The 16327-nt window shown below is 38.3% G+C and overlaps 1 protein-coding gene across 1 annotated transcript in view; it reads left to right on the top strand.

Moving 5' to 3' along the window:
- rftn1.L (raftlin, lipid raft linker 1 L homeolog) overlaps window positions 1–16327 on the top strand; it is a 198205-nt gene that overhangs the window by 133050 nt on the left and 48828 nt on the right. The window contains exons 5-6 of the mRNA XM_018267434.2: window positions 5022–5436; window positions 7525–7728. Coding sequence (XP_018122923.1) covers window positions 5022–5436; window positions 7525–7728 — 619 coding nt within the window. The remainder of the gene's footprint in view (window positions 1–5021; window positions 5437–7524; window positions 7729–16327) is intronic.

The raw sequence follows: 16327 nt of genomic DNA, 5'->3' as shown, positions 1-16327 counted from the left end.
TCGATATTCGAAGTCAAAGGATTTACATTCGGCAGTCGAATATCGAGGGTTAATTAACCCTCGATATTCGACCCTATGTAAATCAGCCCCCAAGTAATGATCAAATAAAATATAGAGAATTGGTAAAAATGGCTTATAGGGAAAATGTTATGTAATGTAAAATGTAATGTTTGGTATCTAACTGGTTATCTACCTAGTATCTAAAAATATGGAACCAAGTAGAGCACCATTGGAAAATACACCTTAGAATGTGTCACTACTAAGAATACGCTTTTCTGACATTGCCAGATTAGTAGATTATGTGAGTGTTATTTTATCTCTGTCATTCTGGATTTTTCAAAGGGTGAAATTAGAGCTCACCACACTTAAATCCCACTACTCTCTAATCATTCCTATGGGATTTTTATTACTTAATGTATTAGTGTTGTACAGCATATATTGAACAGAATTTGTGTTTTGTATCTTACCCTCATTGGGAACTAAGGTCATTATTGTAGCTACGCATATTATTCAGTTTGTCAACTTCAATGCAAAAGGAAAGGAAAACACAAATAAACATAAAAAGAAACAGTAACTCTATTAGCAAGTGGTATTCATTCAAAGTTGCATTTTGTCATGTGTCGCCCGCTTTGTTATTTTAATTTAATTTATCCCAGGTGAAGGACCGGTGGAGTTTCTTGTGTCTATTGGTGTTTTGATCGTTTCTGTATGTCATCCAAGGCATCCATATGGAATCATATGCAAACGTTCTGTTTTCATTGCAAGCTGCCATTAGTTCCATTTCTGCTCTGGTGTCTGTTGATGAGAGTATTTGTTGTAGCTGCTAAGGGCCTCCTGATTTCCAATATTTGGCTATCATGATCCTGGTAGCGTTAAAACGATGGTGGTATATTTTGGGTATATGCTCAGGGAATATCAGGAACAAGGCCACTTGTGGTTCCTGAGGTGTTTATAGTTAAATAACTAATTTTTTATTTGAAACACCTGGTTCCATATTTGTTGAGGGTGGGCATTCCCACCACAAATGTAGCAATGTCACTGTGTGAACCACATAGACAGTGTTGTTTGGCCCTATTTGTTGACAAAAGTCAAACATGAAAAAAGTAAATAATATAACTTATTGAATGGTCTCTTACCAATGTAACCCCCAGTCCAAAGGTTTACCAATCATTTTTGCAATCTGCAGAAAATTTGAATATAGGAAGAGACCATCCACTAGTAAAACAGCAGCCAAAAGTATTTTTAAAATTAAAAAGACTTTATTAGGACATATGTAAGCCTAACGCATTTTGTGCCTAAAGTGGGCACCACTTAGGACATATGTCCTAATAAAGTCTTTTTAATGTCCCTGTGTGCCTGCAACCTCTCCAGCAAAGTGGTGTATGCTGTTCTGAAATTTTGTGCAGTTTTGCTGGTGTAAGATGCCATCTGTATATCAATTTTTGTAGGATTTTATGTGGGTTGTGCATCTCGTTGCTCCTGTCTATATCCCATTTGATCATATAAAGATATTTGTAATCCTGGGGGTCCATGACGAGTTTATAACTTCTAGAGAGTGTTCCTCTCATGTGCCAACCAGAGCTGGAAAGCTCTTCTAGACTGGATTGTTGTGGGCAGATTTTGTAGTTTGGAAATGTGTGATCCTTGTATAGGTATATCTATCCGTTTCAGTAAGCTGGTGTTTGTCTTGCAATTCTGAAAATGACACGTATGTGCTAGTTCAGTATAAAGCCATGACAACTTGAATGGCTTTAGTAATCCAGTATTGTATTGGTAAATCTTGGAGGAAGTATTGAAGATAGGGATTTTTGGAGGAGTATTTATGAACTCTACCAATTGATAAATACACCTTTATAAATTCCGCAACAATAAATGGAGCATGGTGGCATTTTACTGTAATGAGCTCTAATCTCACACTTTCAGAAATCTGCCCCGTAGAGTGGGCCACTGTGCATTGCATACATATACTATGTTTAACTACGTGTTCCATGGACCAGATGTGGACTTCTTTTCTTGGGCAAGGTTATGTACACCCAAAGAACAATATTTCTGCATAATAAAAGAAGATGTAATTCTAAGCAACTTACCAGTATTTCCTTGTATGAACATAAAACTACTGTATAACTGTTTTCCTGGCTTCCTATTCCTTTGTTCTTGTAAATCATAATTATAATGCTGCTGGCAGAACAGATTGAAAACTTAATACAATAGAAAATTGTACATAGGACAGTGATTAGATGTTGCTCTTAACTAAGGTTAGTGTAGCACAGCCGTAGGTGGGCCTGAGAAGTGTGTGCTTCTAGTTTGTAGACAGGGTGATGCTGCTTGTATTTTGCCACTGACCCAGTTATGCCTGAACAACTCCCAGCAACTCCCAGTACCTTATATACTTCTCTTTATCTTTAAAGGATCCACGCCACAGAGAGTTTTCTTGCAGCAAAACTGACAACTAGCTAGATCCTATCTATGTTGAACATGAATTGGAGCCCTGGGCCTGTAACAACTTCCCAGAGAGGTTAGGTCCCAGGAAAGACCCTGAGCTCATGGTGCTATATCCCTTTATATCAGAGCACACTGGCCTCTACTGGGCAAGCCGGGAACTCAAATGAATTATAATAGACCCAGGAAAAAGGACGATACTGCCTGGGTACTGAAAGGACCACTTAGTTGTCCAAACTACAAAGGGGAGCCTGCCCTTGGAGATGCGTAATCCTCAGGGTCTCTACATAGGAGCTTAACTCTCATTGAAATGCACATATGTAAGGCATTTACATTCTGTGCATATCATAAAATCACTACAACTGTGTTCTATAGATTTAAGAAATGTGATACCCATTTGCTATGCCCCGTGTAGTGACTTTTGTACACATGTATTGCTAGTGCAGGCAGCAATAATAGGCTGAAGTCCATCTGCAATAAAAATCATAATCAAAAATAATACCCTTGGCAAGGTATATAAACACAACATTAAGTACATAACACTAATAGGGTTATTTATCAAAGGTCAAATTTTTTAGTTTTTTAAACCTCAAATGAACTCAAAAAACAACCAGAAAACTCAAATTGATCGAACTGCTCCAGTGAAACCCCCTTAAAAAACTCATGAAGGATATTAATATCTTCAAATGATTCAAGGGACCTCTTCCATTGATTCCTACATGACCTCAACGGGTTTTTAGATGGTGTATTTTCGGATTCCAGCTATTTCCAGGGTCTGAGTATTAATTAAAAAAAATTTTTTGTGGAAAACACAAGTCGACCCTTAATAAATCTGCCCCTAAGAGAACTATAGTTCTATATTCCATGCAGCCCTGTAGTTTGGATATACACGCACATTTGGCTTTATGTCCTGTTGTTAATGTCAATAAGGTCTGCTGTGTGACATTGGTACCTTGGAAATAAAGCATACCAGCACAGACAAAACTGTAGTACAACCCAGTATCTTTCAAAAAAAAATTTATGGTCAAACTGTCAAATTCGACTAAGGAATTATTTAAATTCGATTATAGTTTTTTAAAAAAATTTAATTTGATTATCGAGATTATCATACTCTGGCCCTTTAAGAATTCTAATTCATTTATTCGCACCTAAAATTGCTGTTTGAGTCAATGGGAGACGTCCAGGGATCAATTTGGAGCTATTTACAGCCTTCCTGACATTCAATTTTTTTTTCGGAGACAAAAACAAAATCTAGTTTTTTAAATTCGAATCAAATTTAATTCGAGTTTTCAGGTCAATTCAATTCATCCAAGTTTTAAAAAATTCGACTTTATTAATAAATTTGTATTGGTCGGATGTTCCAATTTATGGGAGTTTTTAAAAACCTTTGATAAAGGTGCCTCTCAGTGTATAGACCCCAAAGGTTAATTTGAAATAAGAAGATGCTGACGTTTTCAGAGTGAGAATGATTTTCTCTATATTCTTCTCATGTGTTTTGTGGTACAGGATAATGCGTCCAGTTACCATCAGCGCCTCTGCTTGTAGCCTGGTTCCAGGGGAATCCCTATATCACACTTTCCAGATTGAAACAGGGAGTGTAGGAGGATGAGGTGCTATGTTGAAGTAACACATGTAGTGTTTCTAGAATAGTTATACCAGGACTTGACTCTCAAGGGCAATGTTTAAAGTGAAATACAGTATTATAATGCTGAACATGTTAACCTTTTACAGCTTTCAAGTTGTTTCTCGAAGGAATCCATATTTGTATTGGTTTCCCAGCACCATCCCTAGCCACATATGTGCCATATACTGATTTTAGGGTACAAATGCATGTATTTGAACCTATTAAAAAAAGGGTGATATATTTACAATTACAAATATCCACATATATAATATATATATTGCTGTATCATCGTTCCAATCCTTTTATTTACCTTTTAATCTATCCTTAAAAGGTCCTCCATAAATCTATGCCAAGGAAGCCAAGTTCTCCAGTATATCTTACTAGTGTTGTGATATAGATGGGTTAACTCTTCTAATAAGCTTATTTCTTTCACAGCTCTAAGAGTGTGCTGTAACTTTCATACAGATGCCATTAGGTTGGCTAATTTGTAAGTTGCAGAAAATCAACTATACTGCTTTGCAGCTGGTAGTTAATTAGGTCTAGTTCAGCAGAAGCAATAGGGACTGAAAATGGACGGATCTGGTATGGTGTAAGGCTTGGTATTCTTTGGCTTTCTGTACACTAACGATCAAGAGGTTATACCTTTTAACATGATGCTGGTTTGTGTAGTTCCTGAATGGGTGTTTATCCATCTTCTAAAGGATTTAAAAACTTTGTGAGAATGTTTACAAGTTTTGGACTTGAAAAGTGGCATAAAGCTTTAAATTCTGCAGCTTTTGATGAGCCTTATCTTCCCTTAGCCAGGGCCAATGGTGATTTCAAGAATAATAGGCATTTGTTTTAATCTAGTTGGCCTTGTTAAGTAAATGCAGCGTTCTTTCTGTATTATGTGATGTCTGGATTGAATTAGTTCTCCCTCCCTGTTCTGCAATATTTAATGGTTTTGCTTTATTTGTAGATTGAAGACGCAGCCAGCCAAGGATCAAAGTTTGCCGGGATCATACAGGGATATTGCACAGCTCCAAACCTGCCGTACAGTCCCTCTGACAGTTTGAGCCATTGCAGTTCTCCATTATTTACAACTGCAAAAAAAACATTCAGTGATACAGAAGACGATGTTTCAGTGGATACAGACAAGCCAGACGGCACTAATGGGAATGCCTCCCTAGCAGCACATGGGGAAAGTGCTGAGCACAGCAAGGTACTGGAAGGTGAAGGACCAGACACTGGAAAAGAAAAGCAAGAGTCTGCACTTAAGGATAAAGGCGATCAGACAGCAAATCTCAATTTCAGTATATCAGCGGAGGATGTTTTTATTCAGGACAAGATAACTAAAGCCGACTCAGGCATACATGACAACTGTAATATTAAATGTAAGTAATGGCAGAAAGCAACTAGAATGCTGAATCCATAAGTGAGGGCTTTTTCGGCATAGAAAGTATAGCGGTAGTACTACCCAACTGATTTTCAATAATTTCTAAGATCCCTATGAGATTCACACACTATGTATAATTTTATGAATAACCCAATTAACCCACCTGTATGTGTTGAAGTGTGAAAGGAAACTGGTGTACCCAGAGGAAACACATGCAAACACTGCTTTAGGGCTCTTACTGACGAGCGGTTGAAGCTGTGCTCCCCTGCGCTCCGTTTTTCTGCGTTCAGACACAGGGGAGCGCAGGAATAGACTCATTTAGCTTTTTTCAATGGGGCTGTTCTCACACCGGCGTGTGTAGGCGCCGAAGTTTAAATCCTACACGTGCCTGTGTCAGTACAGTCCCATTGAAAAAAGCTAAATGCGTCTATTCCTGCGCTCCCCTGCGGCTAAATGAAGAAAACGGAACGCAGGGCAGCGCAGCTTCAACCGCTCGTCAGTAAGAGCCCTAAGGCATACAGCTCCGTGAAGATCAGGCTTTTATAGATTTTCTCTGAGAGATTCAGAAATGGCAGCAGCCTAATAAATATAGGGCTTACCAACGATCAGTCATCTGCGCTTTTTGAGATTATTATTGTCTACTAATGCTGACGTATTAAGGGGCCTATTTATCATGCTGTGGAAAAAGTGCATTGAAGCATTACCAGTGATGTTGCCCAGAGCAACCAATCAGCACTTGCAGATTTCAATAGTTAGAAAACAAAAGCAAAGGTCTGATTAGTGGTTATGAGCAACATCACCTGTAATGTTTCGCTCCACTTTTTAAACAGAATTATCAATAGACCACTAAGTGTACCGTTAGACAATAGCGTAACTAGGGGACCATGGGCCTGTGTGAAAACTAGGGATGAACCGAATCTAGGATATTGGTTCAGGATTCGGCCTTTTTCAGCAGGATTCGGATTCAGCTGAATCCTTGTACCTGGCTGAACCGAATCCAAATCCTAATTTGCATATGTAAATTAGGGGTGGGTAGGTAAATCACATGACTTTTTATCACAAAAGAAGACTTTTTTTCCTTTCCTGTCCCTAATTTGCATATTAGGATTTGATTCGTTTTTCGGCCGAATCTTTCACCAAGCATTCGGCCGAATCCCAAATAGTGGATTCGGTGCATCCCTAGTGAAAACCTACACCCACCCAGTCCCCAGTCTGCCTCCCCACCACCACACACCAGGCACATGATCTTACCTTCAGGCCTCCCTGCAGTGCTACGGTGACTCCACTGGGTCCTACTGTGGGGGGAGAGACACACAACCGCTGCTCCCCTGGTAGTTTTGCCACTGCCTTTATTTAAAGTGAAATTTCTCAGGTGTGACTTCCAGTAAAATTGTAGACAGAAGGCATATTGTAGCTAGACACCCATAGGTGTGGTGCAAAACTATGTAGGACACTGATTCCCAATTCTTCATTTTATCCTCTCCATCCTCCCATATGCCAAAATACTTCCTATAGTATTGTACTTTGTGCTTTCACATTCAGAGCCACCTAAGGTCCCAGGTTAACCCTAGGACTGTTCCTGCCATTAAGGCAAGGTGCAGAAAAATGTATTTATGCTGGAAGTGAAGATTGCACCCCTTTTTTACCCTTACTTTTTTCTTTGAAAATGACTGCTTACATTGCAGTGAATGTGAAAACGGGTTGAAAAGTCAGTGGCTCAAATGAAATCTTAGTTCATAGGCCAGTCATGTTTTCTTCTCTTTTCTCTCCGTCTTTACCCCTGGCCTCCTTAATGTTTTACCCGTTTACTCCCTCTTTTTAGTCTTTCTTCTCTTTTTTTCAATTTCTCTCTGGTTCTCTTTTCTCCACCTTCCCCCTGCCTGTTCTGTATTGTGGTCTGACTGTACAATATGGAGATGTAGGCAGACAAGGGAGACCAATTGGCTCACTGAGTTGAAGACCCCTCTATTACTTGGGTTAAATTCTAGTTCCTCCAGTGTCTTGGTGAAAACGAAGACCTAGAGTAACTGTAAATAAATTATCTAGAGATTGAAAACTTTTCCATTTGTATTTTTTTTCTTTGCAGCAAGTGAAGTTTTGGCTATTTTTAATAAGCCCTTAAATCAGCAACGATACAGAAAATACTACACCGTTAATATTCCAATGAAAATCTCCAAGGATGGAAATACTGTTAACGGTTTGGAAGCTAACTGGCTGGAGTACATGACCGACCATTTCCGGAAAGGATGCTCACTAGTCAATGCGGTCTTTTATCTTGGAATGGTAAATGGTATGGAATTTAACTTTCGATAGATACACATATATTATGCTTTCATACCTTGTGCAACACTGGTTATTTATAAAAAAAATACTCAATATATACACATATATATATATATAAATATATATATATATATACAGTATATATTTTTTTTTTATTTTTTTTTTTATTTAAGCACTAGACACATAAGACACAGACTTTTTTATTTTAAAAAACATGATTTCTGTCGACTGGAAAACTATATACACCATACAGATGTATCAAACTTTTTCTAGGCTTTTGGCACAAATGGCTCATAGGATTCACTTAATTTTTTAAATAGATCATGATAAAGATTTTTTTTTCTATGCAAATGAATGTTGTGTGGTGTGCTCCATCTGTATTTCACATAGATATAGAAAAATGTCACCAGAGACAGTGAAATCTATATAAACAGGGGCATAACTACAGAGGAAACAGACCCTGCGGCTGCAGGGGCCCCCAGGAGGTATACACACCTCCCAACTGTCCTGTTTTCAGAGCAACGGCCCCGGTTTTGACAGCTCAACCCACAGTCCCGCATTTGTACTGAAAAGTCCCGACTTTCTCTGCACTGAACAGCCAGAAAAAGATAGAGTTTCTAACTTAATTGGCCCAGAACAGAGAGCCCAGAACAGCCACCAGCAACTAAGATACTTTTGAGCAAATAAGTAATTGTAACAATTTAGATAAACAGGTCTCTTGGGAGAAGTTAGACTCACAGTTTAAAGGGCAATTCACCTTCATTAGCAAAACTGTAATACCTAAAAAAAACACAGAAATATGTTCAAACTTTCATATTTCAAATTTTTCAAATTTTGTAAAATGAACGTGGTAATTAGGGTCACAAAAATGGGCGTGGTCAAAAATGTTTGCCTCGCTACGCGCAGCAACTTTTTTTGTTCCTCTTTTTATTTCCAAAATGTTGGGAGGTATGGGTATAGGAGTCCCCATGAGGCCACATAAAGAGCAATTTCAACATATATTGGTAAAACAGGAAAACCTCTTGATATGTTGAGGGCCATAAAATTAATTTTTTATCTGGGGCCCAGTAACATCTAGTTACTCCACTGTATATAAATATTGGCATCATTTAAATATATTGCATACTTAGAGGCAGATTTATTAAAGGTTGAGATGAATTTTCGAATTAAAAAAATTTGAATTTCAAGCCATTTTTTGTGTACTTCGACTAGGGAATAGTCCAAATATCTAAATTTATCATGTACTGTATCTTTAAAAATTCAACTTCGTCCATTCACCATCTAAAACCTTCTGAATTGCTGCTTTAGCCTATTGGGGACCTCCTAGATCCTAATTGGAGTCAATTGGTGGACTTTGAAAAAAATCAAAGTTTTTTTAGGAAAAACTTTGAATCAAATTTGATCGAATGTGCTATTAATTAGATTCATACGTTTTGAATTCGGCCAAATACGGACCTATTCGATTGAAAACGGACCTATTCAGCCAAATAAAACCTTCGACCTTGTTTCAGTTGGTCTTTTTGAATTTGAATTTTGAAGTTTTTCAAATTCAACCCTTGATATGCCCCTATGAGTGTTGTTATTAGGGTGCCTTATGTTAATTGTTTTGTTTTAAGTTTACTTACATGTGGCAGAACTGTTCATTAGAACATACTTTGTTTTGATGGCATCATATGCCCTTTAATTTTGCTTACCTGGTAGTGCTAATTCTTAACCATCACTGTCACTTTAAATCGATTCTGCTCAAGGTATTCACTTACTGGAGTATAAAAAATATAAAATATTTTAAATGAGCACATAACGTGCTTTGCTGGTTTTCGACATCAAACGTCAACATATAATCCACATCATACATTTTGAAAAAGGAGTGTTCATATAAGCACAATGCAAACCAGACATTTTCAGGGTATGTTACAATTTTATTTATTTTTTTTTTTTTCAATATTTTTATTTTGTTTTACAAAGAAAAAGAAACAGAAGAAAATCAAATTACAGCCAGTACACCTATTTTCCATAAAAAGTCTTACAGACAGTAATGCATTGCATGTAAAAAAAAAAAAAAAAACAGCTTCTATAATGCAAAGATACAGATCACAATTATTGCAGTCAACAATGAGGAAAATAGGACACCAACCTTAGTTAGACAGGAAAGAATAGACAGAAGTAGTAAAAACAGAAACCAAAGAACGTATCCATAGGGGGTGCATATTCAGTGAAGAATATGATCACATAAGAATATAGGTGTGTCTTGGGGAAAAAAGGCAAATGGCAAATCTAGGGTACAAGCCACCTAACGTACCCATAGCTAACCTAGTGCTGATAGCCCTCTATATTGAATCCAGGGGCCCCAGAGCTTGTGAAAAGAGCGCAAGTCACCCCTGGCTAGTGATTTTATTTATTTTTTTAAAGATATTTGGCAAGTGTTGTTTCTGGTGCAGTATAAAGGTACTTCACCTTGATCGGAATGGTCATGGGTTAAGTGTTTCGAGATTCCATTGTGATTGCTGGTGCCTAAGGCCAGGGAGAAGTAGTGACTTGCTTAACAATGCAAGGAGGAAATTGAGTTGGTGTGTATGAAAGTATGTCATCACACAAGGGAAATATTCTGTAATTGGGGTCTACCTTGCTTTTATTTCCTTTTATGGAAACATTAAAATATAAAGGCATAGCTCAGAGGTTTCCAAACCTCAGGCATCCGAGCAGTGCATTTTGGGTGAATATTCACACAAAAAAGAGCTTGATAATTAACACAGGTTGATGTGTCTCTATCACGTATCCCTGATTCCTGATCCACTTGTGCTGCAGAGAGGGTACCCACCCTGATGCACTGTTGGTAAGGTCTGAATACCACAACCAGCTGTACCTACAGACTGTTGTTTCCCTGGGTATTTGCAATAACATTAGCCTATCACTAATATCAATTGTCAGCTAAGGATCATTAGATGCATTTTAGCCATCCAACCAAAACATCTGCTCACAACTGTATTGTGTAAATGCAGGAAAGGAAGTTTCCGTGAGAGTATTAAATTCTGCCATTAGACGTTGTCGTCTTTGAAATGGAAAAATATGCACAGCAGATTATATTCTCTTTCTTTGTGCAGAGCAGCTCCTTTTATAGTCACACACCTACCTTCTTTGTATTGCTTGAGTGTACTACTTTTGCAAACCGCATGCAAATGATTTGACAAAAGACCGATGGCAAAACTGGTATATTCTCTGTGTTTTCTTACCCTACAGACACAATAAGTATATGTATTCCGAAGCATTTTTTTTTTATTAGGCCAAGAGGCAAGACAGCTTTGCTTCCTTCTAATGAAAATAAGCAGATGACAGAACAAAAGATTCGATTTCGACACAGCTGCTGCTGTTTTTTTAATGGGAATTATAATCAGTTCTTTGCTGTTTGTTATTATCAGCATGATTGTGGCATTGTGTTGGGCCTAACAATCTGAAGGAAATTTAGTATGTTAATCAATTCTCTGCCAGAGTTGTCTGATTCTCTATCGCTACATTTTCTCTTTTTGGAGGAATAGTTGGAATGGTGCTGCAACACCTTTTTAGTTTTTCTTTTGGCTGTGGATTTGTGCCAGCGCAGTGTGCTTCACGATACAAATGAAAAAGGAGAGATTAAACACATGACAACAAAAAAAAAACATTGACTGTAATAAGTGTTATTGGAATAATATCACATGACAGAATAACGGCACTACTGCGCTTCATGGCTCGAAAATTGATTTTGGAATTTTAACAGGAAAAGTATTTTGCTGCAAACGCTGCTGACAGGTATTTCTGGTACACTAAATATATTACATCCATGCCAAGGATTAGCTTGTCTAAGTCACCTCCAGCAAGTATTTCAGATTTCAGAATGTAGAAATATGCTGGGAGGCCCCTTTCCTTGTGGATTAACATAATTAATATAATACCCCTACGCACATGTTTATATCATCATCATAATTCATTGTACCATGTGCAGGACTCCAAGAATTGCTGGCAGAAATGTCTCTATAGGACGAGTGTGGGCTGCCATGTCCAAATCATTATCTTTATTTCCTCCATTGGTATTTTCAACCAGGCCCATATAATCCCCTGTTATAAGCCCTGGTCCTAACGCCAATTTTTATGGCCTCCGTCCCTTTCCTCATGAAGAGAAGTATGATATGGCTGTTCCATATAGGGGTTTTCCTTACTTAAGCTATTTAATTTTCCCCCACCTGTCCTGAGGTCACCTCTATGGGGAATTCTTTTCTCTTTAACCTGTTCATATACTTATTTAGGAGACTTCAATTCAATTCCACCCCATTCTCCTCCAATCAGAATTCAAGTCAGGTACCCATTTCTAGTACCTAATATTTCCTATTATAATGCACACTGGGACGCACATTTATCAAATGTCAAATTTCGATTTCATGTGAGTATTTAAAAACTCCCATAAACTCCTGTCACGTTCGGCACCCTAATTCCAGAACCGGTGCTAGGCTCCCTGGTCCCGGCTTTTGCTTCTGCATTTAACAGCCGCCTTTCACCTCGGGAGGAGCCCTCAGCTAATTGGATGCCGCCAGGTCTTACTAAGAGAGGAGCAAAGCTAAAGGTCCTGGATGAGCAACGGGACACAATCGTTTCACCAAGGTTACTGGATGGAAGAAACACAGCTTGGAAGACAGACCAGATGATGCAGAGTGGACGGGCAGGCTCGGCCAGCACAAGCAGAGTTAAGATTAGGCAAACAGGCCGGAATCAGGATTGGAGAGCGTAGAATAATCAGACAGGCCGGAATCAGGATTGGAGAGCGTAGAATAGTCAGACAGGCCGGAATCAGGATTGGAGAACATAGAATAGTCAGACAGGCCAGAATCAGGATTGGAGAAGGTCAGAATAAACTGGCAGGCAAGGGTGAGGATACAGAGTTCAGAATAGTCTGGCAAGGCAAGAGTCAATAATCAGAAGAACAATAGGATTCACTTAGAAATAGCACCAGGAACACACTAAATTGAACTTCAATAGAATCCTACCTCCATGGGTTAAATACTGTGGTGCTCTATCTGGGAACTTTGCTGCTCTTCAGTTCCATACATGTAGCAATAACAAAGAGAAATCAGATGGCACTCACCAAGCAAAATGTGCTGAATTTTTATGATTTATTCAGATCTCTGCACAAGGTTTCAGGGGATCAACCCCCTTTCTCAAGTGCTCTGAACCTAACAACAGGCAATGAGTTTTCATTCAAAGCCCAAGTACTTTGAATTTCACTCCATTGCGTGATGACATCATCACGCCGGTGCATAAACCAGGAGGAATGCGGCGGGCGTCCCTGCCGAAGGCACGGTGGGCGCCGCGGTCTGCCTTAGGGTAAGCCACTAGACCACCAGGATAACTATTCGTCACAACTCCCATGAACTCAAAATTTGACCAATCGAAATCTATAAAAAAATTAAAATAAAAAAAAAAAATCTAATTTCTAAAACATGGGTGAATAAGATCAACCCGAAAACTCAAATCAAATTCGATTTGAGTTTTAAAAACTCGATTCGAGTTTTTTCTCCGAAAAAACTTGAATGTCAGGAAGGTTATAAACAACTCCAAATTGATCTCAGGAAGTCTACCATTGACTAAAACAGCAATTCAGAAGGTTTTAAGTGGCAAATATTTGAAATTTGAGTTCTTAAAGGGCCAGAGTATAATAAATCACGCAAATCTAATTCAAATTTTAAATCAAAAAAAGTTTTAGGCATAAAACAACTTGAAAATTCGAAATTCTAATTTTCAATTTGACCCTTGATAAATCTGCCCCTTATAGTACTTATAGTTTACTGCCATTGCTCCATTGCGTGTATCAGGGGCACACATACTTTTTGTGTAACTACCCTAGTGTGCTGTTGTCATGGGGGCCCTTGTGAAGACATGTTTCTTGTTGTAAGAAAAGGACCCAAACACTAATCGAGCTCATCCTGCTCCACAACCTTGGGGACTGCTGAACACATTTCTCAAGTAACGACGCTGATTTGCATTTCTCTATATTCTGCTTTTTTATTTTTAAATGTAAGGTTGCCAAGTGAGTGGTTTCCAGAAACTTCAGTTACAAACAGATGTTCATTACACTTCATTAGGCTTTGTCAGAGAATGACAGAAATTTTTTTCCCCTATGGTATTTTTAAAGAAATTATTGCTGTTTCCAGAAAAAAATAAATATATGACCATGGTTTGTTTAATTCTTATCTTAAGCCACGATATATCTCTTGTTCCAAAGTCAAAGAGTCTCTATGTGGGAGTCATTACTAATGCACAATCTGTATTTTCATTGTTACTACTTTTTAGTTGGGGATTAGAAATAATAGAGGGGACAATGTGTCCTATAAGCAGGCTCACAATTAAAGGTGGCCTTACACAGGGAGATCCACTTGCCAAATGAGCAGATCTCTCCTCGATATGCCCAAATTGAAGTGGGTGATAGGCTGATCTGATCGTGGGACCTAGGGCCCAACCATCGGTTCAGAACAGAGGCCAAACGGGCGGACAGATTGCAGGACCGCATCAACGGAAAGATGCGTCTGTGATCTGACGGGATTTTCTAACCTGCTCGATTGGCATTTGGCTGACTTTCGGCCAGATATCGGATTGGGAAAGCCCATCGGGGGGCTCTACACACGGGCCAATATGCTGCCGACTTGGTCTGTCGGCAGCTTTTATCGGCTCGGCCCGTGTATGGGGGCCTTAAGTCTTTGCATGCCAATAATGCATTCATTGTAGGTGCACTTGGACAGTTGTAAGTCTGCGGGGATGGCGGGGAATTAGGGTTTCTTGCTTAGTACAGGGAAAGCAAACTTTAAGTAGTTTGTTTTGTAACAAATAGTGCAGATTGAGTTTAGTGATAAGAAAATGATTGCTGTGGGTCTCCCCAATGATAGGGCCAAGCCTGTTAATCCATATTTGGAGGTTAATGTATAGATTTTATGTTATCCACATTAGATGCACTTGCTGATGATACTGGTGTAAATATATTATGATCTTGAGAGATCTGAGTCTCAATCACTTTTATCCAAATTTCCCAGTAAATCTGATGCCCACCTAACCTAGCATTGACCATTAAAGTAGAACTAAAGCTTAACGATAGAAATGTTGTACATTATGTTTTTGGGCTTTTGTACAACCCCAAGGCAACCACAGCCCTTTAGAAATGAAGATCTGTGTCTCCAAAGATGCCCCAGTAGCTCCCCATCTCTTTTCTGCTGATTCACTGCACATGCTCTGTGCTGCTGTCACTTACTGAGCTTAGGGACCAACACACAATAGGCTAGATATAACATATATAAATCACAATGCAAGACTGATTTATTTAGATTAATTCATTTAGATTCACATTATATGGCAGCTCAGAAATCAGCAAATTCTGCATCAGAATTGAATTATCAGCAACAGCTTCTATGAGGCAAACCTCATTTTGGCTTGATTTGTGATGACCCCTAAGCTTAGTTTATAAACAGTTCAGAATACACTAACACTCCTAACAAAATCCAAGATGGGAGCTTCTCTGCACACATTTGTAGGCCTGGATCGTTGCTGTTATAGAGATGATAAACTTTTAGGCTGCTGCGGTAAGTTTAATATGTGAAATACAGAATTTCTAGCCATATTCATTTTTAGGATTCAGTTCACCTTTGTGGGCCAGATTTATCAAAGGTCGAGTTGAGTTGATGTTAATAGCCTTCATGATCAAGTTTTTTTTCATGGGGTTTCGCTCGAAAACTCGATTCATTCTAGCAATCTGGGTTTTTTCCTGTGGATAACTCTATTAATTTGAGTTTTCGGGTTATTTACCCCAAATTCACTGATTTTAGTTTTTTCCATTCGTGTTTTTTCTTAAATTAGAAAATATTCGAGTTGTGAGTTCTTTCGAGTTATCAAAAACCTCAAAAACCTCTGAAACTCGACCTTTGATAAATCTGCCCTAAGTGTTATTCTGACCAGCCATGAAGCTGTGAAAGGCTCCATATTCTGACCAAATTCCTATTCTCATTTACAAAAATAATAATGCTTACTTAGAAATATGGCATATTTAGCCACAAGTTATGGAAAGCGAATAGCCAGTGGGCTCTAGTGGGATAGTTACACCTGCACCCCCCCCTACTTCTATTGTTACCTCCAAATCCCATGTCCTATCAATTACTAGATCCTTAATCCAGGCCTTCTATACACACCCAAAATTAAGAAACTTTCAGGCATAAAAAAACACATACTTACAGTTCAAGGGGAATGTATAACTGTGTATAAGTTTTTGAATTTTTTTAGTGGAAAATTTTAAATTTGAATAATTTTCAATGTGATATCTGAAATACTATATCCCTGGTAATTATATGACTGTTACCAGAGAGGCTTTGACGTAAACATTAATGTGTTCTGCACAAACAAGAAGTGAAACTGACGTCTTTGAATCACAACTAAAATCCTTTACTTTTTTCTCTATTTGAATATACAAATTTCAGAAAACACCACAACGCTCAAAAAAAGTATTCTTGTAAAAATATTTTATAGCAGTTATATATTTGACTAAGCCATTAGATTAATGTCATTTAATATACCATGGGAGCCTTTTCTGCAGTACTGTTATA

The sequence above is a fragment of the Xenopus laevis genome, chromosome 6L, assembly GCF_017654675.1.
Source record: "Xenopus laevis strain J_2021 chromosome 6L, Xenopus_laevis_v10.1, whole genome shotgun sequence".
NCBI classification, from domain to species: Eukaryota; Metazoa; Chordata; class Amphibia; order Anura; family Pipidae; genus Xenopus; species Xenopus laevis.
Note: the sequence above shows the minus strand (reverse complement) of the source record. Positions and strands in the feature narration are given on the sequence as shown.